The sequence below is a fragment of the Passer montanus genome, unplaced genomic scaffold (assembly GCF_014805655.1).
Source record: "Passer montanus isolate IOZ18808 unplaced genomic scaffold, ASM1480565v1 scaffold159, whole genome shotgun sequence".
In the NCBI taxonomy this organism is placed as follows: domain Eukaryota; kingdom Metazoa; phylum Chordata; class Aves; order Passeriformes; family Passeridae; genus Passer; species Passer montanus.
Window position 1 is genome coordinate 66,291 of NW_024363049.1, and position 26,852 is coordinate 93,142.

The window sequence follows — 26,852 nt, forward strand, 5'->3', positions numbered from 1 at the left end:
AGCTCCTGGCCCTGCCCAGACCCCCCAGCAATCCCCCTGTGCATCCCTGGCTCTCCAAAGGCTCCTGGAGCTCTGGCAGCCTCGGGCCGTGCCCATTCCCTGGGGAGCCTGGGCAGTGCCAGCACCCAGCTGAACCAGCCCAGTGCCCTCAGCCCTCCTCGGGTGCTCCTCCAGAGCCTTCCCAGCCCCGGCCCCTCCTCTGGACACTCTGGAACAGCTTCAGAAAGGGCTTGGGGGCGCTGGTGACAGCAGCTGAACGTGAGCCCAAGGTGGGCACGAGGCCGATGGCCCCTGGGCTGTGCCAGCCCTGGGTGGCAGCAGGGACAGGGCAGTGCCCGTCCCCTGTGCTGGCACTGCTGGGGCACCCCAAGGGCAGGGCTGTGTCCTGTTCTGGCCCTTCACTACAGGACATTTCCTGGTTGCCTCCATCACTGTTAATGCTCTTGGTGGTTTCCCCTCATTCCACCTGCCAGGGACACCTTCCACCATCCCAGGCTCCTCCAAGCCCATCCAGCCTGGCCTTGGGCACTGCCAGGGATCCAGGGGCAGCCACAGCTGCTCTGGGCACCCTGTGCCAGGGCCTGCCCACCCTCATTTTAAGACCCTCAAGGGCCTGTGGGAAGAAGGAGGTCAAAGGAGGGAAAACAGTGGCAAGATCCTATGGAATCTCAGAGGTCCAGGGAGATTTGTTAAAGCTTTACTTTCACTAAAAATCTACTTCTTGTGCTCGTTGTGTGGAGTCACAGGTCTCTGGGAACTGGAGCTGTCTGGGTCCATCTAACTGGGAATTATCTGGGACTCTGTGTTAAGGAAACTCACCAGTCTGGTGGAGCCTGGCTGAGTGACAACATTTTACTTTTCATAAATGTTACCAGAAAAACTTCATTTATTAAGAAACAACTTATTAAACTACCCGGTGCAGATGTCAGAGGTTAAAAGTATGTTGGCTCTTATCAGGAGCTTTGAAAATGTTGCTTTTTTTATTTTTTTTCCTGAACATTTCCTTGCCAGCTGCAAAGCACAGCTGCCTCTGGCATTGCACAAGGGGATGCTGCTCTTCCTGGTCCCAGGAAGCTTTGGGGAAGCAGTGGTGGAGACCACTCAGAATTCGCAGAATCACCAGGTTGGAAGAGACCTTCAAGATCATCCAGTCCAACCCAGCCCCAACACCTCAACTAAACCCTGGCACCCAGTGCCACATCCAGTCTGTTTTTAAACACATCCAGGGATGGTGACTGCACCACCTCCCTGGGCATGCTATTCCAGAACTTTATCACCCTTTCTGTGAAAAACTTTTTCCTAATATCCACCCTATATTTCCCTTGGAAGCTCTCCTGGCAAACTTGGCCTGCCACACTCCAGGAGCTGAAGGAGCTCAGCGTTTTGCTTGTGGCCATTCATTTTATACTGAGATAAACCCTGATCTGTGCAGGGTCTTTGTTCCTTACACTTCAGCTGAGCACGTGGGCAGATAATGATCTGCCTTCCTGAAGCTCCGTTGTTATGAATAACAATATTAATAAAGTGTTTAAGATGGCAATTTGCATTTCAGCAGCACCTTTAATTCACAGCTCTCCAAACGCTTTACAGACAGAGCCTAACGAGGCCTCACAACAGCCCTGTGAGGTAGGGGGATGTGACCATCCCACTGCTGTGGGGACAATGAGGGCACTGGGGATAAGGGGCTTGGAGCAGTCATGCTGGGATTTGACCCAGAACTTGGGCATTTAAGTCCCATCAGGCCTTCAGCTTCGGATCAGGCTGTCCCAATGCACGGGTCTGGCACCACGTGGGGCTATGCTGATTAACGAGCCTGTGACTGCCTGGCACAGACTATAAAGGCCATTCATCTAAGGCAGAGGTTTATTAGTGAAGTGGATGGTGCCTTGGTGCTTCTTGCTGCTGGAATTATCTGAGTGTTTGAAGGCATATCAAAAATAGAGTTAGATATCAACCACTGAGTGTGGCAGGCTGTAACTGGAGAAAGCCCTTAGGCCCCAGGTGGGGAAGCTATGTAGGACACTACTGTAAATGTACTGATCAGAAAGGACATAATAATTTATATATAAAGTCCACCCTTGCTCTTTCCCCGAAGGAAAAATAAAAAGAACCTAGAAAGCCACTGCTGGTTGTCACGTGTCAGCTTCAAGCTCTGGGCTCTTGGCTTCATAGCACCTGCCAAAAGAAAAAAATGTGGTCATCAGTGGCCTGGCTGGGCTGACAAAGGCAGTAGAGCAATGTGTTCTCCCAAACTCAGTCCCAGCTTTAAAACAACTGAAAATGATATGAATTCCTCGTGTGGGATGGACTTGAGAGCAATGGTGGGGATGTGCTTCAACCACCTGAGGGGCAGGAGTGGATAAGCTGGGCTGGAGGGTGAGACCTTGATTTCTCACAGACCTCTCCATTTAATGGCAAACCCCTCCAGCTTTGCAGCTGGGCACAAGTGATGTCACCTGTGTACATGAGGTAAACTTGGCACCTCGAGTTCAGCCAGCCCAGGTAAACCTGAGATGGGCACTCAAACTTTTCACCAGGCTCACTGGAAGCAGTTTGGACCTTTAGAAGTTTGGTGGCAGCTGGTTTTTGTCATATTTCTGAAGGAATAAAAGAGCAAAGAAATACCTCAAGGCATGCTCTTATCCAGCCAGAGAAATGATCCCCAGCTGATTCCCTAAAAAGCAAGGCTGAAAAGGGAAACCTTTTCTGACGGGGGGTAGCTCATGCTGTTGTTGGTGTTGATGTTCTTCATGGAGATCAGAGTGATGCTGTTCCCCTTCTGGCTCGTGTCTGCTGAGCAGCTGCCAAGGAAAGGAGATAATTAATTACTCTGGGAAACAAGAGAGTGAACCACAGAATCACAGAGTCACTGAGGTTGGAAAAGACCTCCAATATCATAGAGTCCAACCTTTGAGCAATCAGCACCTGGTCAAGCAGACCAGAGCACTGAGTGCCATGTCCAGGTGTTTTTTGGACACCTCCAGGGACAAAATTTCTTTGCAGAGAGCTGGAGACAAACAGGCAAGGCTGAGGCTGGTGCAGGGCACCAGGTTGGGTTTCTACCACCCACTGAGCTGCTGTCCTGATTCAGGCCCATCTATAGGGAGTCACAAGGCTTGGGAAGGTGGAATTACCCTTTTTTGCTACCTTGAGGGCTGGGATGTGCATTCCTTGCCAGTGGAGGCTGGATGACTTTGGGGTCAGGGAACCTTAGGCACTGTCCTCTTTTCTGGCATGTTCTACCTCAATGGCTTCAGATCTCTTGGATCATGATCGTGAAGGGTATTTAGTGACCACTGAAGCTGATGCAAATTTGGCACCTAAATAGTCACAGACTTTGCTCCCTGTGTCTCTGGTCTCTTTCCAAAGCAGGATTTAGGAAACTATCAGATGGAAAAATAGCAGCAATATGTTTTGGTCCCTTCCAGCTCATTTCCTGCTGTTTTCCCACATTCAGCCTCTCCTCTGGAATAGCAGTGATGGACCATGGGGTTCTGATGGACCATGGGGTTCTGATGGACCATTCTCTGCTTGATGCTTCTCTCCCAAAAGTCTCTGAACTGGGGCTCTTTGTCCTGCTGTCACTGGGAAACAGTAATGGGCATCTTGGGAGATATCTGAAACTGCTCTGAAATCCAGAAACTCCAGTTTAGACTTTAAGGCTCTATCTAGCCAAGGAAGATAATCAACTTCCTGCTTTGGGTAGGTGGGGAGGCTTCTCTCAGTGCAGCTATGGGATGAGCCCCCTAAATATTAATCTATTTATGTGTTTATCAGACCATGAGGTGTTATCAAAGCTGATTTTGCTTTTCTAACTCTCTCAAAGATGTCTTGACAAGCTTCCTTCCACCTGAAATAACCAAAGCAGACTAATTTCCTTGCTAAAATTAGCTCTGGGATTAAACAGGCACTCTCAGTAGATGTGGGTGGCATGAGCAGCCTTACCTCTCTGATACCATGGAGGTTCCTGGTTTCTGTTTGTCTGGGGGGAGAAAAGCAGGTGGTGATGTAGAGGTGAGAAGTCATAAAATAAGTCAGCTCTATTCTGAATTACTTCATGCAGGGGTAGGAATGAAATCTGAATGAGATTGGAGACACTGTGGGGGATACTTGGGAGTTGATTAGAGAAAACCTTTCAGCTAAGGGGACATACAGGCAGGACCTGCTTGCACTGCTGGGCTTTAGGAAGGATTTTGCCTTGCTGCAGAGCAGTCTTGCCCTCTGCTGGACACTGCTTCATGGAAAATGGGATTCCTAAGGAAGGAGTGTCAAACTCCACGATTTTTGCTGGAAGAGCTGCCCACCTCTTGGAATTTGAGCTGCAGGAAATTTGAGACCACATCCAGATGAGGCTGGGCTGGGACTCTAGCGAGAGGGTCACAGTGCATTCCTGACTGCTCAATCCATGTTCCAGTCTGGCTTCCAAACCTCCCCACCATGATGTAAGCTTTTCAAATGCATCTTTTAGGAATTGCCAGATCCACATGGAAACTGGTGGCTTGTTGATTAAGGAAGCACAGATTCCCCCAGACAAATACCTTCCGAGTCCTTGGAGTGGTTGCACTTGAACCTCAGGCTGACCACGCTGACCAGGATGATGACCACCACAATCAGGATAACGACAAAGCTGATGACACCTGGGGATGGAGGAAAGAACTGTCTGAGCAGCAGAGAGACTCTGACATCAAAACTTGGCTAGGAAATCAATATTTTCATTAATGTGAGCATGGTTCGTAATAGGCAGAGAAGCAAACAGTTGTTAGAACAAATAGCTTTATCCTCCTGTGTTTTAACCTCAAAGGGCTTCTATGAATACTTAATCAATAAATAATTAATTGGTAAGGCAGTGCCAGGAAGGCAGAAGTCAGCTGATTACACTGGGGATTGATAAGAGTCCGTATGTTCCTGCTGCAGTTGGTAAATCTTATCCCAAAAGTGTGTAAAGCCAGATAAATAAGTAATGTAACAGGGAGAGACAAGCTAGAGATGTGGGTGATGTTATCTGTCCCATAAGCCATCTTTAGACACTTTAAATCAAGTGTAGATTTGATACTGACATCAGGCCTCAATAAATCAAACAATTCTTTGCACAGGAAATTTGTCCTGATAAGAATCCCTCAGACTTGGAATCCTGGAATGGTTTGGGTTGGGAAGGCCCTTAAAGCTCATCCCATCCCACCCCTGCCATGGCAGGGACACCTCCCACTGTCCCAGGCTGCTCCCAGCCCCAGTGTCCAACCTGGCCTGGGGCACTGGGCCACAGCTTCTCTGGGCACCCTGTGCCAGGGCCTCATGAAGTTGGGCATCCAAACCAGCATTTTTTTCTCCCAAAACTGTCCTAAACCAGGACACCTGGTGAAAGAGAACCCCCTCCTCCCCCCAGGTGGCACAAGACCTTACCAAAAGCTGCCACTGTCAGCGGTGATTTCTCGTCTGTCGGGGTGGGCTCGGGCAATTGGCTGGAGGAGTTGGGTGTTGGGGTGATGGGTTTTGAGGTGCCTACAGAGGGGAGAAAGGTAGATTTACATAAAAGTCATTCTTCCACAGCTGGGAAGAGGTTTCCTAGCAATGCTAGGGGCCCTAACTTTCACTTGCACTTCACTGAAGAGACCAAGTTTGGATCCTGGTCAGGCCCATCAGTATTAACAGCAAAGTGAGCAAGACCTGTGTGGAATCATTGCCTTGGTGGGGCCCCTTTTATGGACAAGCTGAAAGCACCCACAGGGCTTCCTTCTGGGAACCCAGTGGGGAAAGGTCAAAGTCAACGCTGGCACTGCATTTGAGGAAGGAATTTGTCCAGCCTTCCTGCTTTCACAACCTGTTGCCATAATGGCACCTTTCCTGCTGTTCCTAGGCTCAAGAGGTTGCCCTGAAGTGCTGTTCCTGCAGAGTTTTACAGGCTTTTCAAGGGCTGGATGGGATGTTCATCACCCCTCAGGAAATCCTTGGTGTCCATGCTGCCTTGAAGACAGCTATGTGATGGCCTTGCTGCTGACTGTGCAGAGGAACATAAAATATGGAGCAGGAATCACCTCTCTGTGAGGAGGAAGCACCTTGAGTCACTGATGTTGTGGTGCTCTCATTCCTCATGGGATCCTGACCTGCATAGGGAGACACAAAATGTGAGTCTTGACTTCCAGTAACATTCAAGAACCAAAGGAATAAATGGAGAGGAAAATGGATTCACAGTAGTGCCAGTGATATCTGAGGAAACCTAGAATTTATACTCCCAACTCCATACTAAAAGCTTCCCACCAAACATACTTTATCCTGTTTTCCTTGTCCAAATGGAAACCTAGGGAACCAAAATTCAAATACCCTTTTGTGAACTCTTTAGGGTCTGCAGTCCAAGGTACAGGTTTGGGGCAGAAACAGCAAGGCAAGGTTGGAAGGCTGAGCTGGGAAAGTTATAGATGTGCTGTAGGTCATAAACATTGAGACTTTAAAATAAAGTCTGATTAGGGGAAAAAGTATTGCAGAATGTGGGTGTGGATTGTCCCTGGACTTAAAGTGAGTGGATTTGCTGTGCTGGGTTATCTAGACGTAATTAAACCTGTTTGAGTTAGGCTAACTTGTACACCATATGTAGTCTAGCTGTGGCAGCACAGAGGTTTGTCCAAGCAAGGACTCCAGCTTTCAGTATACTGCAGAATGTGGGTGTGGATTGAGTGTTTGGCTTGTCCCTGGACTTGAAGTGAGTGGATTTGTTGTGCTGGGTTATCTAGAAGTAATTAAACCTGTTTGAGTTTGGCTAACTTGTACACCATGTGTAGTCTAGCTGTGGCAGCACAGAGGTTTGTCCAAGCAAGGACTCCAGTTCTCAGTGGGATAAACTGGCTTGTGTGAAGCTGCTTGGTTCGTGACAGCTGGTTCCAGTGCCTGTGCAAGGAAATATAAATCCAGCCCGTGTGTTTTACTTGTACAGAGAAAAAACATCCTTTGCTGCCTCCAGGCTGTTGTTGAACAGCCAGAGTGCCTGCATCAACCTTAATGAGCAGCTACAGTTCCTGTCAGGAGACTCAAAGTGATACTTCAGAGCTTCACAAGATCATCTGTAGGTCAAGCAGGATCTATCTTCTTCCCTGCTTTCCATGCCCAGGTTCCCAGCTGCAGCGCTGGCCAAGGGGATGTGGTGCCTGGAGAGGTGTGCACAGCTCCTGGCACTGCCTGGGGAACAGCTGAACCCAGATCCTGTCCCACAGAGACATCTCTGCTTTGGAATGGCATTTTGCCAAAAGCCAGAAGAAAAAGGGGAAAAGGCATGAAATAATAACTTCAGCTGTTTCAGAAGTCACAAGGAGCAGAACAGTCTGGAGAAGCAGGGTCTGCTGCTGTACAATTTTTTGCCCACTCATCAAATTCTTTGTTTAATTCTGAAATTCTTCTTCTGGCCACAGGCAGAAGCTGTGGTTTGCCGAGCCTGGCACAGATACCCCATCCCTGGGAAATGTTTGGTCTCACACAATGGGAAACCTGGCTTTTGGAAGCATCAGCATCTTTATTCAAAGATGTGTGGAGCTTCTCAGTGGTGAATCAGGGCTGGAATGAACAGCAATCTGCTCTGAGCAAAGGGCTCCTGGCTTAGCTGGGCACAGCTGTGCTGGGTGGGCATCTGTGTGTGCACAGCTGACCATGGCTTCCTCACCTTGCTTGTGTTAGACATCTGAGAGGTACTTGCAGAGGCAGAGCAGTTTCTTGACTGTTGCAGATTTTTGGGGCTGCATTTTTAATGGAGAGTCAGCTCAGCTGTCAGATTTCAGTCTTCCAGTCACTGGGATTCTGCCCTTATTCTGAAAAAACTCTTACTGAATTCTCTAATTTGTACTTATAGTTTGGGTAAAGCAAAGTTGCACTTTACAAGTTGGGTAAAGCAAACTGTCAAAAGCAAAATTACATTTATTTTAAAATATTTTAAAAGGGCTCCCCTCTGCTAAACAGAGACTCATTGTTCAGTTGCTCAAGTTCATCCCAGCAGAGGATGTTAAGAGAATTCATCTTGTGTTTTATCACTGCTTATAAAGACACCAGATGTGATTTTGGATGGCTCAACCCCCAAAAAAGACTCATGCTTAGAGAACCTATGCTATCGATTGCCATCAAATTTTGTGATCTTATTGTTAGTCTCTAAAAGGACAAAGTACCTTGAGGTGCTGGAGAAGGAGCTGCCGTGCTTCTGTTTCCACTGGACTTATCATCTAGATAAAGAAAACATGGGAAAGGACAATTAACTTGGGAAGCCACTGCAAATTCCACTCTGGAGAGCTGCTGGGTGTCCATGGAGTAAAAATCTTTATTTGCATGCTACTTTCCCTCCAGACAGACATCAGGAAGCCCAGTTAGCCAGGTGTGGAGTCAGCTCAGAGTGTACCTGATGGGTGAGCTTGGGGGAGGGAGCCTGGGGAGACCAGAGCTGCTCCAATATTTGATAAAGCATGATCTGGATTTTCAGATATGGGTTGGCCTGGCTGTGTCCTTCTGGGCAACTGGAATGAGCTGCTTTTTCAGCAAAAAAAACTCTAAGAAATTCAATATTTGCAGAATTGCTGAATAACCAGCACAGTGTGGACTAGGCCCAAAATTCTGAAACCTGCAGTTTGGCTTGAATAAGGAGGGAGGCACAAACAGGTCCTGCCTGAGCAAATATTTGAGTTTTCCATCCTTACCTCGCTCAGTGGTTGCTGTCAGGGTTGTTGTAGTAGTGGGGGAGGGCTTGGCTGTAGTAGTTTGGCCCACAGTGGTGAGGCTCAGGTTGGTCAGTGGTGTTGATTTTACTGATGGCTCTGGAGGGAAATTGTGGTGTTACTTCAAAAGGTTCAGCTCAGAAACAGCTTGGAGAGGGCACAGCTATTGCAGAGCCCTCAAAGTCCTTGACAGTTAGGAATCATCTGCTAGGGAAAGCATGGAAATAGCCTTCATCCTGCTCAGAGTCAAGGAGCTCTTGTACTTTGGAATTTCCTTTTGCTCTTTTCACTGTGAGGAGATGCTGAGCTGGCAGAGCTCAGCAAACACATGGAGAAAGTCAGGGTTTGCCACTGCTTCTTTCCCTGCTGTGAAAAGTGAAGGTGTTTTTGTCACCAGACACTTGACCTGCCTGGAGCTGCCAGGCACCCCGTGATCATTTCCTTGTGCTCTGAAATGCCAGCTTCCACCTTTCATCTCACTGAGAGTCTCCAAGCACAAATAATTCAGCTCTTGAAGTGGTCTGGAGGCTGTGCCTCAGCCTGCTCCAAACTGCCCCTGATCCAGAGCAAGATGTGAGGGGAAAAGTTTTCAATAATCCCTCTGCAAGGAACAGTGGATCACCAGCTGGGAATTTATAGGGAACTTCCTTGTCTAGACTGCTCTTGGCTTCACAATAAATTGAGAAAATGGTGAAATAGTTTTAAGGTTAGTGTGGTGAGGTTTTTTTCCCCTTTATCCAAATGTTTCAGTGAAATATTAGAATTTAGGATTATCTTTAAGTTTAGGGTTTTTTTTGGTTTTTTTTTTTGTTTGTTTGTTTGGTTGGTTGGTTTTTTTTGCAAGGCTTGGAAGCTGAAGCAGAGGTCTTTTTGAGATCTTATTCCTTGATATTTTTGGGATCCTCCTGGAAGGGTAGCTATGCTTAGATTATTTATTTTTTTTCCTGAAACATAGCAGGAAGAGATCTGTCTCCAAAGATCCAAGTGGACATTAACAGACATGAAGCTGGAGAGAATTTCTTTTGTGATTGGTTTTCTGTAGATATCAAAAATTACAGGAAGGCTTGTGTTGGAAGATCTTAAAGGTCAGCCAGCTTGGACAGGACTTGGACAACCTGGGATAGTGGAAGGTGTTCCTGCCCATGGGGAATAGGATGAGCTTTAAGGTCTCTTCCAACTCAGACCATTCTGGGATTCCACTGTATGATCATATCATTCTCCCTGTTCAATTTAGTGATATTTTTGCCCCTGGTTTTGCTCACATCTGTGCCTTGATCCCTGTGGGGTGAGTTGGCAGGATCAGAAGCCCTGACACCACCAAATTTCCTTCCTCCTCACCACTGTGCTCTGCACAGCCCCAGTTACTGCGGCGTGGCCCAGCTGGAGTGAGCTCAGAGCAGTTCCCCACTGGGATGTCCCCACGCCAATCTCCAGCTGAGCATTACCTGAGTCGTGGTTCTTGGCTTCAGGGCTGGGTGTTGTTGGTTGGGAGGGACCTGGAACACAAGCAGAGGCACGGAGATGACATTTCCAGGCTGGTGGGATCCCACAGCGAGGTTGGAGGATGGGCCAGAAAGGGGCCATGGTAGCCAACGAGAGCAGAAAGGGTGAGGGGAACAAGAGATGATGAGGAGAGGGTTTGTCCCTGGTGTGGCTGTAGGGAGCAGCTCCATGGATCCACTGCTGCTAGGGAACAGGGAGCAACGAGGAGGCAGGATCCCTCTGCTTTCCCCAGGCTTCCTGGAACACAGCCTCGGTCACCCTTCTGGACAAAAGGGAGCCAAGCCAGGTCAGCCCCTGGGGCACAGTGCCCTCCATGTCCCCCGGAGGTCTGGGGATGACTGCTGATGGATGGGGTAGGCAGAGGCAGGATCCTGGAGAAGATCCCTCAACAGATGGGAGTTTGGAATCAGGGTCCCATTTGGGGCTTCTCCCCAAATTTGCATCCCCCATTTCCATGCGCATCCACATCCAAACAGGCACATAAAGCACATGACAAGCAGAGGTACCTGTTCCAGCAGGGGTGGAGGAGTTTGTGGGAGCTGTGGAACCTGAAAGGAAAGAGCAGAGGGTGAGTGGTGCTGATCTGTGGTGGTCACTAACACACTGCTGTTCTTGTTCCTTGTGGGGTTTGGGTTTTCCTCATCTTCTCTTGGAATGACTTGGAAATACGGGATTGCCCCAAAAGCATTAGCAGAGGAATAGTAGCAAAGAAGTTTTACTGAGTGTAAAACTGTCAGGCTCTGAGTAAATTAGTAGTGGAGTTTATCCAGCCAGGATAAATGTCCTCCTCCCCTTTGGGGGACCACAGAAATCCATGGGGTCATTCCCTCCCCGTGAGCTGTTTGCCTCAGCCCAGCCCTGGCCCAGCAGGGTGTGTGACCTGTGTTCTGGAGCTCTTCAGAGGTGAGACACACATCTGAACGCTTTGTTCCCTTGAGACCTTAAGGAATGGATGGATGAGGTTTGTAAAGGCTTCCAGGAGCTGATGGGACTGTTCTCCTTCCTATCCTGCATGTCCTGGGAAACTGAAGCCCAGGGCTGTGAGTCTGGAGGGAGCTGCAGCCTTCAGGAGCTGCCTTCCCTGTACAGTCCTGCAGGTCCCTACAAGGTTTAGGTGTTCACTGGGTCCCCAGTTCCTCAAGTGAAAGAGTGCTTTGTCTGGTTTATTTGTTTGCTTTTCTTTTGGATTCATGGCAAAGCATCTCTGCCTCAATCCCTCACATTTCCTACTCTCAGCATCTGTGATATTTTCCTGTAAGCCCCAGCTCCCTGGGTCCTGTGCTTATGGAGTCACAGAGCAGAGTATTTTAGTTTGGAAGGGAATTTTCAAGGTCATCTAGTCCAACCCCAAGGGTTAGATGAGATGGTAATTAAAAATGCTGCCCTTGAAAATGGGAGAAAGAAATGTCCCACACTCTAGGACAAGACCTGAAAAATATAAATACACTTTAAATGCTCAAATCCAACCCAGCTGGTTTAACTTTGTGAAGGTGACTTTGAGTCTGTCATTGCTGCAATGTACATCCTAATTGGGATTTTCAAATGGTTATTGCTGGTGACCCTGGTGCTCTCCATGGTTAAGTGTAACAGCAGAAATGACACTACAGGTACAGAAAGCAGCTGAATCTGACTGCTCTGGTGATCCATCTCACCAGAGTCCCATGGGAGAAAACGGATTTGGGCAGAAAGGGACAGCAGGGAAGGTTGAATCCTTCCAGCACACTGTCCCCTAATGATGCCTCAGGGCTCTGTGGTGGGAGCAGTGCCTTTGCAGGGGGTGCAGGGGAGGGTCCAGCCAGGGCACAGCAGTGCCCGTTTTCAGCCAGAACCTGCTCTCCTGGAGGGAAATTCTCCCTGAGTAGGTGGGCAGGCCCTGGCACAGGGTGCCCAGAGAAGCTGTGGCTGCCCCTGGATCCCTGGAGTGTCCAAGGGCAGGCTGAACAGGGATTGGAGCACTCTGGGCTAGTGGAAGGTGCCCTTGCTCATAGCAAGGGGTGGAATGAGATGAGCTTTAGGGTCCTTCCCATCCCAAACCACTCTGTGATTCCAGGATTTGATGCCAGGAGCGGTAAGGGTGGTGTAGATGAACTCTGGGGGGGTTTCCATGAGCTGCTGGTGCCTGGGAGGCTGAGGGCCTGGGCAGGGAGGTGTAGGGGTGGTGTAGATGAACTCTGGGAGGGAGGTTCCATGAGCTGCTGGTGCCTGGGAGGCTGAGGGCCTGGGCAGGGATGGGTGTCTGGAAGGAGACCCTGAGCACTGAGTGTGGGTCTGGCTCCGAGCTCACCCTCAGCACCCTCTGGGTGTAGGGAGTTCCCGATTGATCTCATTTTCCTCATGGAATTGCTCTGGAGCCGTAATTGTTTTTGTGTCTGAGGCTTTATGACAATGATCCCAGCCAGACAGGAAGTGTGTGAACCATGCTGAATACATAATAAAATGTGGTTTATTCCCAGACATGGCTTGGCTGTGAAAATCAGACTGGACTTTTCAGACCTTTTCTCTTCTAATTTACTGGGCAGCAGGCTGGGGAAAATGTCCTGTTCAATCCATGAAAGAGGAGACAGGATCAGGTCTTCAATCACACAGAGAGGAAAGGTCTGGTTGATTTTCTGACTCCATTTGGAGCAGGATCAGGAATTAAGGACCTTTATGTACAGCAAGGAAAAGGGAGGCTGGGAAAGAAGAACCTGTGTTAGCAAAGGCCTAGTGAGGTGCTAGGAGTGATTGTGATGGAGAATTTATGGGATATCTTCCCTGGAGATTTTGAAGAGCAACTTAAAGGAGCATAAGGATGATGACTCAGGTTTTAGCTTTTATATTTTTCATGTTCTGTGCTGCTTTAGTGTGTTGGTGTGGGCTTCACATTACGGATGGTGAGCTCTCTTCACAGAGCAGGGAGACAAAACAATTCCTTCTCTAGCTGGGGCCCAAGGACAAATGATCCAAATCCCAGGCCCAAGAGCAGAAACATCTTCTGTGGACTGAAGAGAGAAAAACAAGAAGGATGGGACTGCATGGGCTGGAGCTGTAATTGGACAATTAACTCCAATATGCAAACGGATGGTGGGCTCTCTTCACAGAGCAGGGAGACAAAACAATTCCTTCTCTAGCTGGGGACCAGGGACAAATGATCCAAATCCCAGGCCCAAGAGCAGAAACATCTTCTGTGGACTGAAGAGAGAAAAACAAGAAGGATGGGACTGCATGGGCTGGAGCTGTAATTGGACAATTAACTCCAATATGCAAATGGATCAGAACTCATAAAAAGGAGAGACCCCATGACCGGTCGTGCATTTTGTGCCCATTTTGGGTTCACCTGGGGTGCAGCCCTGGCTGGGCTCTTGTGCTGCCCAAGGGGGATCCATTGAGGCCTCCTAATAAATCCCTACTTTATTCTTTAGCTCTGTCCAGTCTCTGCTCTAGGCCAGCCTGCACAGGGCATCAGGGCAGTAAGAGACAGGGTTGTGGGCAGCTGTACCATCACCTACCAAATAAATTAATATAATAGGGAAACAAAAGTTTTAGCACATGTTTGCCCTTCCTCAAGAAGTAGAGATGTTTCTTTTGAGGAAGGGGGATGATTCTGGACATTGGTTTGCAAATGCCTTAAGATACTCTCTACATTCAACACAAAAAATAAAGTGCTGAAATTGTCCTGGATGTCAATATCCTCCAGCAGCTGCCAGACTCAAACAGCTCCTCTTTGTCTGAAATTCCCTTGCAGGACCCACTACCATGTTTTCCTGAGGGGAGAAGTAGCTGTGACACACTTATGGAAATGCTCCCAGGTACTTTTTCATGGACATGGCCCTGGCTGGGCTCTTGTGCTGCCCAAGGGGGATCCATTGAGGCCTCCTAATAAATCCCTACTTTATTCTTTAGCTCTGTCCAGTCTCTGCTCTAGGCCAGCCTGCACAGGGCATCAGGGCAGTAAGAGACAGGGTTGTGGGCAGCTGTACCATCACCTACCAAATAAATTAATATAATGGGGGGAAAAAAAAAGTTAAAGCACATGTTTGCCCTTCCTCAAGAAGTAGAGATGTTTCTTTTGAGGAAGGGGGATGATTCTGGACATTGGTTTGCAAATGCCTTAAGATACTCTCTACATTCAGCACAAAAAATAAAGCGCTGAAATTGTCCTGGGGGTCAATATCCTCCAGCAGCTTCCAGACTCACACAGCTCCCCTCTCTCCAAAATTCCCTTGCAAGACCCATTGCCAAGTTTTCCTGAGGGGAGAAGTAACTGTGGCACACTTATGGAAATGCTCCCAGGTACTTTTTCATGGACATGGTGGAAGCACCCAGAATCACTGGAGAAAGAGATGCTGTCTGCACTCAGCCTACACAAAAAATAAAGTGCTGAAATTGTCCTGGATGTCAATATCCTCCAGCAGCTGCCAGACTCAAACAGCTCCTCTTTGTCTGAAATTCCCTTGCAGGACCCACTACCATGTTTTCCTGAGGGGAGAAGTAGCTGTGACACACTTATGGAAATGCTCCCAGGTACTTTTTCATGGACATGGTGGAAGCACCCAGAATCACTGGAGAAAGAGATGCTGTCTGCACTCAGCCTTTGCTAAAGGAAAAGGGGAAAGGAAGGTGCTCAGCTGGACATTTATTACACCAAAGGTGCAGATGAGGAGAAATCTGAGAGCTTGAACAGAGCCTCTGGGGATGGGAGGAAGCTGAGGGTGAGAGACGTGATACTGCTCTGCTCTGCCATCCCTGATGGGACCATCCACGGGCCAGATCCAGCATCTCTTGGACAGGAGGAAATTGTTGTACTCAACATGTTCTTCACTGCAGCTCATCCTGTCACTGAGGGTCACACTGGAGACTTTCTGAAGTTCTCTGCAAACCTAAACCTTGTGGTTATTGTAAAAAAGATGAAAAAGCAGGTTTTTTTCCCCCTGTTCAGTTCTCAGAGTTCCTATGGCTGGGCTATGCTAGCCCTGCTCTGGAGAGGCTGAGGGCTGGAGATCCCTTCTGGCATTCTGCTCCGGAATAAACGGCCCGGCCTTCTCTAAACACATCCACACTTCATCTCAAAGGGCAGGAGGCCTGGCTCCGGCTTCTGGCCACTGCTGCTTGTTGTGCCTTCCCTGCCAACTCAAATAAGCAAAAGCCCTGTTCTATTGGGTGTTTTCTTCTGGGGAGGGTGCTCAGCATCCCCGGTCCCACAGGAGCAGGGTGGATCTGTGCAAGGCAGGATGAGACCAAGCTCCCGTTGTGGGGCTGGGCAGCAGGATGGCGTGAACACAACGCGCCACGTGTCACAGCTCCCTGCAGATATCCCGGGGGATCCTGGAGCTGGAAACCATTCCCTCCAGAGCTGCTGCCAGCATGCAAAGCCCTGCTGTAGGAACAGCTCCCAGCAATAATCAGGACACGGCTGGCGCAGCTGGAATTGCAATAAACATCAAAGCCCTTCCACAAGGGCAAGCACTGCCAAGGAGTTCGTTGCGTGTTTGGGTGCAAAGGATTTACAGCTGGATTGTGCAGTCCTGGGTGGAGACTGGGAGCTGGCTGAGGGATTTACGATGGGAAATACGGCTTTGTGCTCGTGCTGTCATGGGAAAGTCCCAGTTAGCCAGAGGAACTGCGAGGCTGCGTAGGAGCACGTCGGGGCTGCAGCTGCACTTTGCTCTCGCTGCTTTCCTGTTAATTTTTCCAAAGGGTAAACAGGAGAATTTTGGATTTCTGGTTTTGGCAGTTGTTTTTCTGTGGGGTTAGGTGTGCCGAGACTAACCTGGAGCCTTTTCTCATGGCAGCTGAGACACTCCCAAAGCCAGCAGCTCACCCCTCTCACTTCTCAGCACAAAGAGGGTGATGTCAACCAAAAGACAGGTGAATTTTAGGTATTTCTGCTTTGGTATTATTTTTGGCAATTGTAGACATTTAAAGCATGGTTTTTCGAGCTGCTGACCAAAGAGAGGGACTACTTTAAACCCCCAAACTTTGCCAGGGCCTCATATAGAGACCTGAGCCAGCTATTGGAAAAGTTTCAGCAGGGTTTAGATCAGGCTCAGGTGTCCAGCCGGTGCTCATGGAGGGCTGGAGTCACTGGGGAGGACCTCTGGCACTGGTGTAGAGTCACAACGACTGCTCCTGTCCGCTCAGAACTGCTGATGGGGAGGGAACATCTATTCCCAGTGATAAGGAACCCTGAGCTCATCCCTTCCCTGGCAATTCTGGGGGATGTCCCACCTGCAGAGCCCACGGGGCAGGGCTGCACCTTCGTGTCACCCTGAGCTTGAAAATGCTTTCAGAAAAGAGATCCAGCAAGTTAAAAATAGGCTTTGCAACTCAGATATCGGCACTTCTGTCAGATGACCCAAGACAAAAAAACCCCAACCACTTAACACAGGTGCAGCTGTTTCCTGGGTGAAACACCGCAGCAGTAAGTGACACCCAATTCTTAGGACTTCCATAAGGAAAGAAACCCTCTTTTAGGACACCTGGAAAGCAGAGAGTCCTGCCAAAGCCTAGGTCCTATTTTATTAAGTGCCTAAATAAGGTGTCTCTGCCTTGAGGGTCTCACAGCAGAACAGGTTGGGTGGGAATTGTGGAGGAGAGAGGAAAAGTGTTGTTCTGCAGGGTGGATAACTGACAGCCCAAATTAGGGCCAGATCCCCAGAAGTGTTCAAGTGCCTAATTCCCAAATGGAATGGGGGGGTTGGCAACTGGCTGCCAAGTTGTTCCGAATTATAATGACTCAGTCAAAGTGTTATGGAAAGTTTAGAAAGCCGGGAATTAATCCCGGATCTCATCAGCAATTAAAATTAATCGTTGCCTTCCTCTGCCTGTCCTCAAGGGCTGGGCCTGGGCATCCTCTCCAAGCACCACATTCCCTGCTCCTCTCTGGTGAGCCAGTCTGGAAGCAGATCTTAGTGGGAGGCAATTAAAACCCACTTGGATGTAGAAACAACCCGGGAGACAAACAATGTGGGGAAGCTGTGAGCACGGAGCAGCTCTGCTGCACCCCTGTGCTGCCCAAGGCTGTTTTTTCCATGTGAAGGGATTGTTCCTGGAAGGAAAAGCAGCCTGGCTTTTCTCCTGGCTGCACCACCCCTGCTCTACCAGGCTGCTGCTCCACCACCCTCCCTGCTGCTCACTGGTTCCATTTTCCTCCTGCCTTGCTTATTTTAGAGCTCTGGGTTTGCTCCTGGTGGTGTGGGTCCTGTCCTTCTCCTGGCCATGCTGCTCCTCAGGTTTGGAGCTGGGTCTGGGATTTTGGAGGGGAAATCACTCCATGCCCAGTGCAATTGAAAAATGGGGGCACCACCAACCCAGCCTTGATGGGACCCAGAGCCCAGCCTGTGCTTTTTGCCTACCTACAGTTTTTTAATAATATTACATATTAGCAGAGCTCAAAGCACTTTACAGAGGAGACTTTCCAAGTTTTTTCCCAAACTGATTATTCTTTCCAGTGATTCTGGGATTCCCCAGGTTTATTTGAGTGCTGCTTTGTGGTGTTTATGAACCACCAAGCAGAAATACGATCTGCTGGGGCTGGTTCACTAGACAAGGTGTGAAAGTGGCTGGGTTGGTGGCTAAGGGACTTCTCAGAATTCCTGTTCTTTCCACCTGCTTTTCTTGAGTGTCTCAAGTGTCAAGGGGAGCACTTGAAGAATAACCCTGCCTGGAAGAGGTTCCAGTCTCACAGCAGCAACTGCTACAGGCCAGGTAAAGCATCTTGGCCTGACAATTCAGCTGAGTCCAGATTTTGGGTGAATGACCCAGGTTTTACTCCCACATTTCCTAATTCTTCATGTATCCCCCACATCTCATATCCCCACAGTGTGGGCAGTGGGGCAGGGGGGATTCTGACCCTCTGCCCTACTTGGGTGAGACCCCATCTGCAGAGCTGCCCTCCTTCAGTTTAAGGACATTCCCCCTTGTCCTGCCCCTCCATCCATTGTCCTCAGTCCCTCTCCAGCTCCCCTGGAGCCCCTTTAGGCCCTGGCAGGGGCTCTGAGCTCTCCCTGGAGCCTTTTCTGCTCTCCCAGCCTGACTCCAGGGCAGAGCTGCTCCATTCCTCTGACCATCCTGGTGCCTGCTCTGGACTCACATGGGAGCTGCTCCCCTTTGAGGTGGCTGGGTTGTGCTGGGTGGGCTCCTCTGGGAACTGGGGCCAGGAGAGCTCCCAGCAGGGACTTTGGTGGTGCTGCAGAAGCCCCAGCTCCCTTCTCCAGCCTGGCTTCCCAGCAGGAACGTTCCTGGCTTTGGGACACCACCTCTTGCAAGGACACCTGTTGTTGACTCACCTATTGTAAATGGGACAGAATTCCTGGAAACTGCTGCTTCAGATCTGCAGAGTCACCGAGGGGTTTCATGTTACCGAAGGGAGCAGTTTGTTGTGTGAGCAAACATTTCTCCAAACCACCTCCTGCTTTCTCTTCCTTGTTCACCGCCTCAGGGCTGGGCTGGCCTCGCCCTTGGCTGAGAAATCTGCTGTAGGATGCCCTGGTTTGAGGATGCAAGTCTGGAATCTGGGTGCCGGTCCTTTAGCTGCACCCCATCTTTTTGATTATATCAAAAATATATCTCAAAACACATCCGCTTTTGAAATACCACATTTCTCGTGGCATTATCCATCCACAGGCTGTGGCACAGATAAGGAGAGAGGTGGATGGAACAACAACAGTGGGAAATCCTGCTGGGTTTTCATCAGCTTTGAGGAGGCATTTTTTCAGTGGAAATCTTTTGTCTGGAAAACGCCTGCCCATTGTAATGGAAAGGGTCTATAGGAAGAGGTTTGTTTGGACAAATTTTCTGCTAAGTGTTTCTAGGACAAGGAAAACAGAATTGGAAATGTGCCACACCTTCCCAATTCAGCAATTTCAAAATAACAGTTTGAACTTCCCTTATCTGAACCTCTCTTCAGAAATAACCATGAGAATGGAGAAATTTAATTCGGGAAATGATAAAATAATAAAATACTGCATTTGCACCAAGCAAAAGCAAGAAAGGCTTGTGTGGGAGCAGGCAGGTGTTAGTGTCCAGCCTAAACTGATTCTGTGTCTCCTCAAGGTTACATCCATCTCCCCCAGGGCAGGGAGCCTTGTTCCAGAGCCCCTAATTCCCTTTTCCAGCTGCTGGTGTGCCAGGGAACCAGTGGCACCATGGAGCTTCTCTCCTAAGCTGCTGCTTTGCCTTGTGCAGAAGCTTCCCCCAGGGGCTGCACCACCTTTGGGACTTGCTGTAAAATTGAAAATGAAATTAAAAAGCCATGTTGGGGCTGTTGGATCAGTGCAGAAGAGGGAGGCAGGACATTCCAGGGAAGGCTGGTTTGGTGGGAGGGGTGTGACAGTGCTGTGACCATGGAGGGGGACGGTCGCTGCCCCTGATTTTCGACAGGTGCCTTTGAGGGGACAGAGTGATGCTGTCGAGACTGAAGGATGGAGGGTGGCATCCCTTCCACCTGTGCTGCAGCACTAGGTGCTCCCAGAAGCTGGAATCCTGGGATTCTGGGCAGTGCTTCTGGAATTCCCACTCCATGGACCTTGGCATGGTGCAGCCCAGCCAGGGAAGGGGCCTGACCCCCTCTGTGCCATTGCTGCCCCATAAAAGCCCTTCTGAGCAGTTTTAAAAGGAAAAGCAGTGCTCTGGGTGGGCATTAAGGAGTGCCACATGGTGGCCAAGGTGCTCAAAGCCCCTTGGTGTGATCCTTGCTCTGATCCCAGGCACAAATCCCCCCTCAGCAGTGTTGGCCTCTAATAAAGAGAGAAAATTTCCAGTCCATGTGCTCTTATTTCTTGGAATTATACAGCTACAAACTGAATTGCTTTCTATATTCTGCAGAATGAGATGATCTTTCCTTTCCAACACAAACCATTCTATGATTCTCTGCCTTTTAAAAATCCCATTATTACCAGCACAGTGGCTGTAACCCGAGGCAGCTTCTATGGTTTAATGATAAAACCTCAGAGTTGGAGACACATTATTTTATATTCCTTTGAATCTATTCCAGCTCCCAGCTACTACAGGTGTCAGCAAGGGAAGAAGGGCCTGACAATGCAGGGAAAAGCAACCTGTCATCCTTTGGAGCAGGAAACCAGCTCCTTCATCCCACACCTCGACTCAGATGGGAAAGAGAAGTTAAAGAATAATTACCCCAAAGCAGCAGAATTATTACAGCAAGGACAAGATGTGCTCTGCACGAGCCTTGCACGTGGGCTTTGTATTGATACTAATGAGAGCAAAAAGTGCAAATAAAAAGTATTTTTGAGGAAAACAATGCCCTGTACATTGAAACATTCCTCCTTGACTATTTCTTGACAAAAGTCACTTACTCCAAACACCTCGGCAGAAGCACTCCTTTCATTAACCAGCAAACAAATCCTTGTATTCCAGCAGTGCCAAATAAACCCTGCAAACCTGACAAAGCCACGTTTTCCCCGGCAGCCCGACTGCTGCCCCCGCTGAGCTGCAAGGCTGAGCTTTCCCGTGGCAGCTCCCGGCCTCTGCCCGGTTGCCTTTGGAGCCCCCCCGGACCCGGGCCCCCCAAATCCCCCCGTCCGGCAGCGCCTGTGCTCGCCGGGTGCGGAGCAGCTCACCTGGGAGCAGCAGGAGGAGGCAGAGCAGAGGATGGAGGGACGCGAGCGGCATCTCCGCGCTGCTCTGCGGCTCGCGGAGCCTCTGGCCATCCCGGGAGGGACCGCGAGCAGCGATTCGCCCGCCTGGGCTGACTCTCACACAGCTTCCTGTTAAAGAATAGGAGGAAACGGGCTCAATCCACAGGGGAACTGTGTTTTTCAGCCCATTATGGCCGGGGAGGATGTGAGACATCGCTCACCGGCGGCAGAGGAAACCTCGCCGGGCTTTGCCGGGGCTCGGTCCCGCTCGGAGCGATGCCCTGCTCGGCCTCAGCGCCTTCCCTACGGTGCCGGGGTGTTTTGGGAGGTGTTTTGTGTGTGGCGCCATGTGCCCCAGGTGCCATCCCCCCCACATCAGCCTCCCTGGGGTAAGAGCTGCTGGAGGAGCCTCCCCAGCACCTGAGTGGAGGTTTCTTACACATCCGTGAGGAATTTAGGGATAACTGCTCCTTGTGGGGCCAGGGTGGCTCAGCAGCTGGGCCTGCCTGTACCCTGTGCCTCCCTGGGCAGCTCCAGTAAGTCTGGGCACTGGGACGTGCCAGCTTTGGGATGGTGGCCTTGGGATGGTGGCCTTGGCATGGTGGCCTTGGCATGGTGGCTTTGGGATGGTGGCTTTGGGATGCTCCTCTTCTGGCAGCACAGCCTCCCTCCCTGCAGGACACACAGCACATACTAGCCTTGGACCTACCCTATTCCCAGTTCCTGGAGAAGGGCAGGAACTGGGAAACTGGTTCTGGTTCTGCCCCCATCCAGCCCCAGGGGCTCAGGTATTCGGTTTCCTGGCCCTGACCTTGTGTTGTGCTGCTCTGTGCAGGTCCTGCCTGTCACAGTGTGAATCCCAGAGGTTCTGGGTTATCCTGTGCTGGGTGTCAGTGGTGTTTGCAGGGGGAGAAGCATTTCAGTGTCCTCACCTAGGAAAGGCCCCTGTGTCCTTCTTGGGGGGTCTGTGTGGGTGTTCAGGATGCACAGCCAGAGGATTCTGTCTGCTGGTCTGAGGGGCTTGTCCAGCCACCTCCCACAGCCCCCCAAAGCCACAGAGCCTCAGCCAAAGGCCAAGGAGATTCTCCTTCACTGCATGGAGAGCATCAAGAGTGTCCTATGATGCCAGCAGGAGCCTTGCTCCCACAGCTGGCAGACAGCAGCAGCACTGGTGGGAATCATCCCCCATGCATGGCACAGCTCCCCATATTCCAAGGGTCTCTTCCAACCCCTCCAACCCCCCAGGAAAACCACCAGGCCCAAGGGTGCTGGCCTCCACAGCAGCCTTGCTGGCACACACCCCCCCCAGCAGCCCCCTCATCCTTTTGTCCCTTGCACAGATGTGACGCTCAGAGATTATGCTGTAGATTAAGGTTTTACTGGATCCTGAAATGAGTGCAAATACCCAGAAGCTCACACGCAGTTGAATCTCTTCTGGATGCTCGGCTGGATGGGAAAAGGCATTTCCCACCGTGTCCTTCCCACGTGCAGGAAGGACAGAGCCCAAATATTCACCTCAGCCTGTCTGCTGAGAGCCTGCAGGTAAGAGCAGTGGTGGTTTGGGGTGGAAGGATGGGAAGATGCGTTTTGTAATGGCTGAAGCTCTGAGAGGTCCATATTTTCTGCTCTGCGATGCGCTCAATGTCACTGCTGGGCAGAGGGTGTGACACACGGCACCCCTGGGCCAGGGGGATGTACCTGTGTGCAGGGTGGGGACAATGTGAGGGGAGGGATGTGCCAGCCCTGACCTGGCTCTGGCTCCTGCCTGTGACCCCCAGCAGCTCACACAACCCTTTAGGTTGGAAAAGCCTCCAAAATCATTGAGTCCAACCATTGCACTGGAGGCCCAAAGCACCCAGAGCTCCCGATGGACTCACCCCACAGCCGTGCGGGCAAATGGGCAAATTCTGCAGCAGCGGGACCCCCGGCAGGAACCATCGTCCCCGGGGCTGTGCCATCCCTGGGGACAGGACAAACAGCTCACAGACCCCCGGCAGGAACCATCGTCCCCGGGGCTGTGCCATCCCTGGGGACAGGACAAACAGCTCACAGACCCCCGGCAGGAACCATCATCGCCGGGGCTGTGCCATCCCTGGGGACAGGACACACAGCGTGCAGTGCGTGTGCCGGGCTGTGCAAACAGCTCACAGGCCCAAGGGGATTTTTTACACCCATTCCTTCACCTCATTCAATTTTCACGCCCCGCCGGTGTTAGCCGGGAGGTTTCCTGCAGCCGCAGGGGGAGGAGGGTGCCTCTCCCCAGACAAAGGGGCCCTTGTCGCGCCGCGGGGACAGGAGGGTCGCGGCGCTGATGTGGCAGCGGCACGGACGGGATGAGCGGGCGCTCCGCGGTGCCCCGGGAGCCCGGCGGGGCCGGGCCGTGACGTGGCAACTTCCGAGGTGAGGCGGCTGCACCTTCCCCGGAGAGCCAGCCCGCGGCTCGTGCTGCTCGCCCCGCCGGCTGCTTCCCAGCCCCGCCGCCGGAGATGATGATTGCCAGGCAGCAGGGACGCCCAGGTACCCCGTGGGGCTGGCAGGGCTCTCCTTCCTTCCTTCCTCTCCCATTGTCCTCTGCTCCCACCCGTGCTGGCTCCACGGGATCTTGCGAGAGACGTCTGATGGGGTTGGGTCCCCCTGGGAGGTTCCCGTGGGGTTTGTTCCTGGATCAGCTCCGTGAGGCTGGGGGCGGAGGGGGACGGGCAGAGGGCTCCCCACAAGAGCCAGGTGTAGTGCCCAAAGGCGCCCAGGACGGGAGGATGCGGGGATTGCCTCATCCTGCAAGCCCCAGACTTCACCACCAAAACTTCCCCGGTGCTGCGAGCCCGAGGGAGGGGACGCTCACGGGGTCGTCCCATTCCCTGGCAGCTGCACGTGCAGGCAGGAGCTGCGGGCTCGAGGGCATGAGATGAGGACAGGGACGGGCTCAGCTCGGTGGTCACCGCCCGTGTCCCCGTGCCAGGTCACCCCGCTGAGCCATGAACGCCTCGGTGCCCGGCAGCCAGCTGAGACAGCCCGAGCCCCAGGACGTGGCCGCCTTCACTCCCGTCTCCATCGTCAAGAGCGTGACCAAGAAGTCGGACGCGCTGCCGGTGATCTCGGTGATCGTGGTGCTCTTCGTGCTGCTGGCCGTGTTCATCGTGCTGGTGGTGCACTACGGGCCCCAGCTGCGCACGGTGCAGGTCACGCTGCACCACGAGCCCATGGCCCAGCACATGGACAGCGTGCTCCTCACGGACTGGAGGCGCCTGGAGGCCCACGGGAAGATGGGCTCGGCTGGAGTGACCTGCCACTGCTCCTGCAGCCACCACCTTCCCCACGGGAGTGCTGAGCCCAATGTCATCGAGATCACCTACCTGTGACACGGCCTGGGGCCACCTGGGCAGGGCTCGAGGGACGCGTCCCACCGGAAAAGCTGGGATGGGGTGTTCGGGTATCCCGGGACTCGCTGCTGCCCACACACAGAGGCTGCGCCTCCCCAGACCCGTGTCTGGCCCCAGGAATGCTCATTCAGGAGGTTCAAGACCCATCTCCAGCCCCCAAAAGTACAGCTTGGGGTGTCACTGTCCCCAGGCAGGAGCTGGGTCCCAGCCTGGCCTCTGGGGCTGGCTCAGCCTATGTGGGACAGCTTTAGCATCTCCTCTGGTTTTACCTGTCCTGGTTTTACCTGTCCCACACTGCCTGGGAGTGGCCAGCAGAGCTGCCTTGGTCCTTGCCCCAGCTGGGGAGCTCTGGGGCTGTGCTCGTTCCCCTGGCAGTAGCTGGAAGTTGCATCATCTGGAATTGTTTTCCAGTGAAAGATGTTTCCACACTCACGGTGTCCTCGTTACATGTTTATATGGCACAGAGGAGCTTCCAGCCCCTCTTTGCCTCATGCCACAGCCCCTTTTCCCACACTGGGGGGTTGGAACATGATCCTGCCCCTGCCAGCCCCCCCAGCCCCTCGGGCAAACAGCCAGAGGAGAGGAGGGCAGAGGATGCAGCTCCTGATTCCGTGTTGGGTGGAGCCAGTGACACGTGTCCTGTCCCCAGTGGAGGTGGGTGAGAGAAGAGCGGTGACACAGCAGAGGCAAGAGGTGATAATGGCACATCACAGCTGGCTGAACATCTGGAGGTGCTGGCACCAGAGAGGAAGCTCTTGTGACTCTGGGCAGAGCCTGCAGCATCTCTGTGCAAAGGGATGGGGAGACCTGAGGCCACCCTCCCTGTGGTCACCTCTCTGTGCCCATCCCTGAGTGCTGTCCCAGGGAGGGAGCAATGCTGGGGTTGGCACTGTCACCCTCAGTGGGGTGGTGTTGAGGTGGCTCTGTCACCCTGGGGAGAACCTTGTAGAGGTGGCACAGAGGGATGAGGAGAGGTGAAACCGGAGCCCTGCAGGCTCCTGGGGCTGTCGGAGCACGGTCCCTGTTCAGCCCTGGGGTCTCTGCTGCTGCAGGCACAGGGATCTCTGCAGTCCCAGCTTTTCCTCCCGTGGTGGGAGCAGGACCTCAGTGTCTGCAGTGCCTGGGGAGGGAGCAGCCTCTGACATTCCCTTGAGGATTCATTCTGCTGGACAGCCCCAGAAGTCAGGATACAGATTCCACCTCTCCCATGCTGGAAAAGCCAGGTCTGTGTCTGCCCTCAGATCCCTGGCACAGATCCCTGCGGGCACAGATGGACAAGAGATGGCTTTACCTGCTCCTCCAGGTGCTGGAGGTGTTCCCAACATGCCAGATGCTTCAGGATCCCTCCTCTCACTTATTTACATCTCTTTTCTTGCTTTAAACCTGGACTTGCTGGAAACCTTTTGTCTCCACAACAAACATAATTTATATTACTTTTTGGGAGGGTTGTTTTTTTTTTTTAATTTGTTCCCATTTGTTTTCCAGGGCTGATAGGGCATTATCAGCTCTCTCACACCGTGTTAGAGGAGATAAGGGCTGTCATTTCCATTGAAAATCTTGGAGTCTTGCTCCCCTTTCCATGTCAAAAGAGGGCTTTGTTTGCAATGTGTATCCCTAACGGCACCCCTGAAAAGATAATCACCTCTAAGGACTTCTCCTAATTAAGAAATCCTTTCCGTGAGGTGGGCAGGCCCTGGCACAGGGTGCCCAGAGCAGCTGTGGCTGCCTCTGGATCCCTGGCAGTGCTCAAGGGCAGGCTTGGAACAGTCTGGGACAGTGGAAGGTGTCCCTGCCATGGCAGGGGCTGGCACTGGATGGGATTAAAGGTCCTTTCCAACCAAAACCATTCCATGATCTCTTTAAATGACATCTGTGGGCTGTGGTCACCCCCACCAAGAGCTGCAGAAAGCCCCTTGTGACCATCACAAGATCTGCACTGTGACACCCAGAGAGGCTGCACCCTCCTCCTGGGGACATCAGCCAGTGTCATCTGCCCTGGCTGAGGCAGCTGGGCTGTCCCCAGCTTTGGTGGCTGTGTCATTCCTGCTCAGGGAGCAGCTCCATCCAACACAAAGCCTGTAATTAGAGGAACAGGAACTTTTCTGACAGCTCCCTCTGAAGGACACCCACAGCAGGGAAACGTCATGTTTAGAGAGAAAAGATTAAAAACGTCTAAATATTAATAAAGAGAAAGACAAAATGGGTAATTATTGCTGGCACTTATTGATTTGCAGCCGCTGGGGACTCGTAAAGGTCTGATTGATGTCACAGCGTGCCGGGGCCCGGATCCATCACTTACCCTGTGCAGCACAGGGAGCCCACCCCGGGCTGTTGTTCAGGTGTTTTGGGCTGTCAAACTAAAATCAAATCAAAGTGGCAGTGGAAGGTGGTGCTGCTGGGTGCCCCCTGCCCCATCCTGTCAGCAGCCCCCTGCACTCTGGGAAAATCCAGCTCTGAAGCCCCAGCCTTGGGGAGTTCTTCCATGTGTTTCATTTGCAAACAGAAATGTAGATACAAGCTTTTGGAGCACAGGAAAGAAATTACTGTAAGACTGAGAATAGCAAATTAAATCATACAAGCGAGCGACAATATGCTGCCAGCTTTCTCCTCCAGAAGGACATCAAGGGTTAGATCTCAACTCATTGCTTTCTCCCACACAATAAAACATAATTTTTACAGCTTCTCCTCATTTCTCTTTGGCCAGCTCTCCC

General features: G+C 51.4%; 2 protein-coding genes across 3 annotated transcripts; one reads left to right on the top strand and one right to left on the bottom strand.

Moving 5' to 3' along the window:
- Positions 1–868: 868 nt before the first annotated feature.
- ECSCR (endothelial cell surface expressed chemotaxis and apoptosis regulator) lies at positions 869–21,070 on the bottom strand. 2 transcript variants are annotated; one of them, XM_039702703.1, is made up of 11 exons: positions 20,744–20,890; positions 10,691–10,732; positions 10,127–10,177; positions 8,664–8,780; positions 8,142–8,195; positions 6,033–6,101; positions 5,401–5,499; positions 4,539–4,637; positions 3,946–3,982; positions 2,702–2,801; positions 869–2,175 (listed from the first exon to the last, which is right to left on the bottom strand). In XM_039702703.1, exons 1-11 carry the CDS (start codon positions 20,793–20,795, stop codon positions 2,167–2,169), a joined length of 729 nt encoding a protein of 242 aa, XP_039558637.1. In that variant the 5' UTR covers positions 20,796–20,890; the 3' UTR covers positions 869–2,166. The 2 variants fall into 2 exon arrangements, with proteins under 2 accessions (XP_039558637.1, XP_039558636.1); XM_039702702.1 differs by lacking the exon at positions 869–2,175 and adding an exon at positions 20,983–21,070 and having other exon boundaries at positions 2,184–2,801.
- A 2,000-nt stretch (positions 21,071–23,070) lies between these two features.
- Positions 23,071–24,735, top strand: SMIM33 (small integral membrane protein 33). The gene is made up of 2 exons (XM_039702734.1): positions 23,071–23,278; positions 23,721–24,735. Exon 2 carries the CDS (start codon positions 23,737–23,739, stop codon positions 24,118–24,120), a length of 384 nt encoding a protein of 127 aa, XP_039558668.1. The 5' UTR covers positions 23,071–23,278; positions 23,721–23,736; the 3' UTR covers positions 24,121–24,735.
- The last annotated feature ends 2,117 nt before the right edge of the window (positions 24,736–26,852 follow it).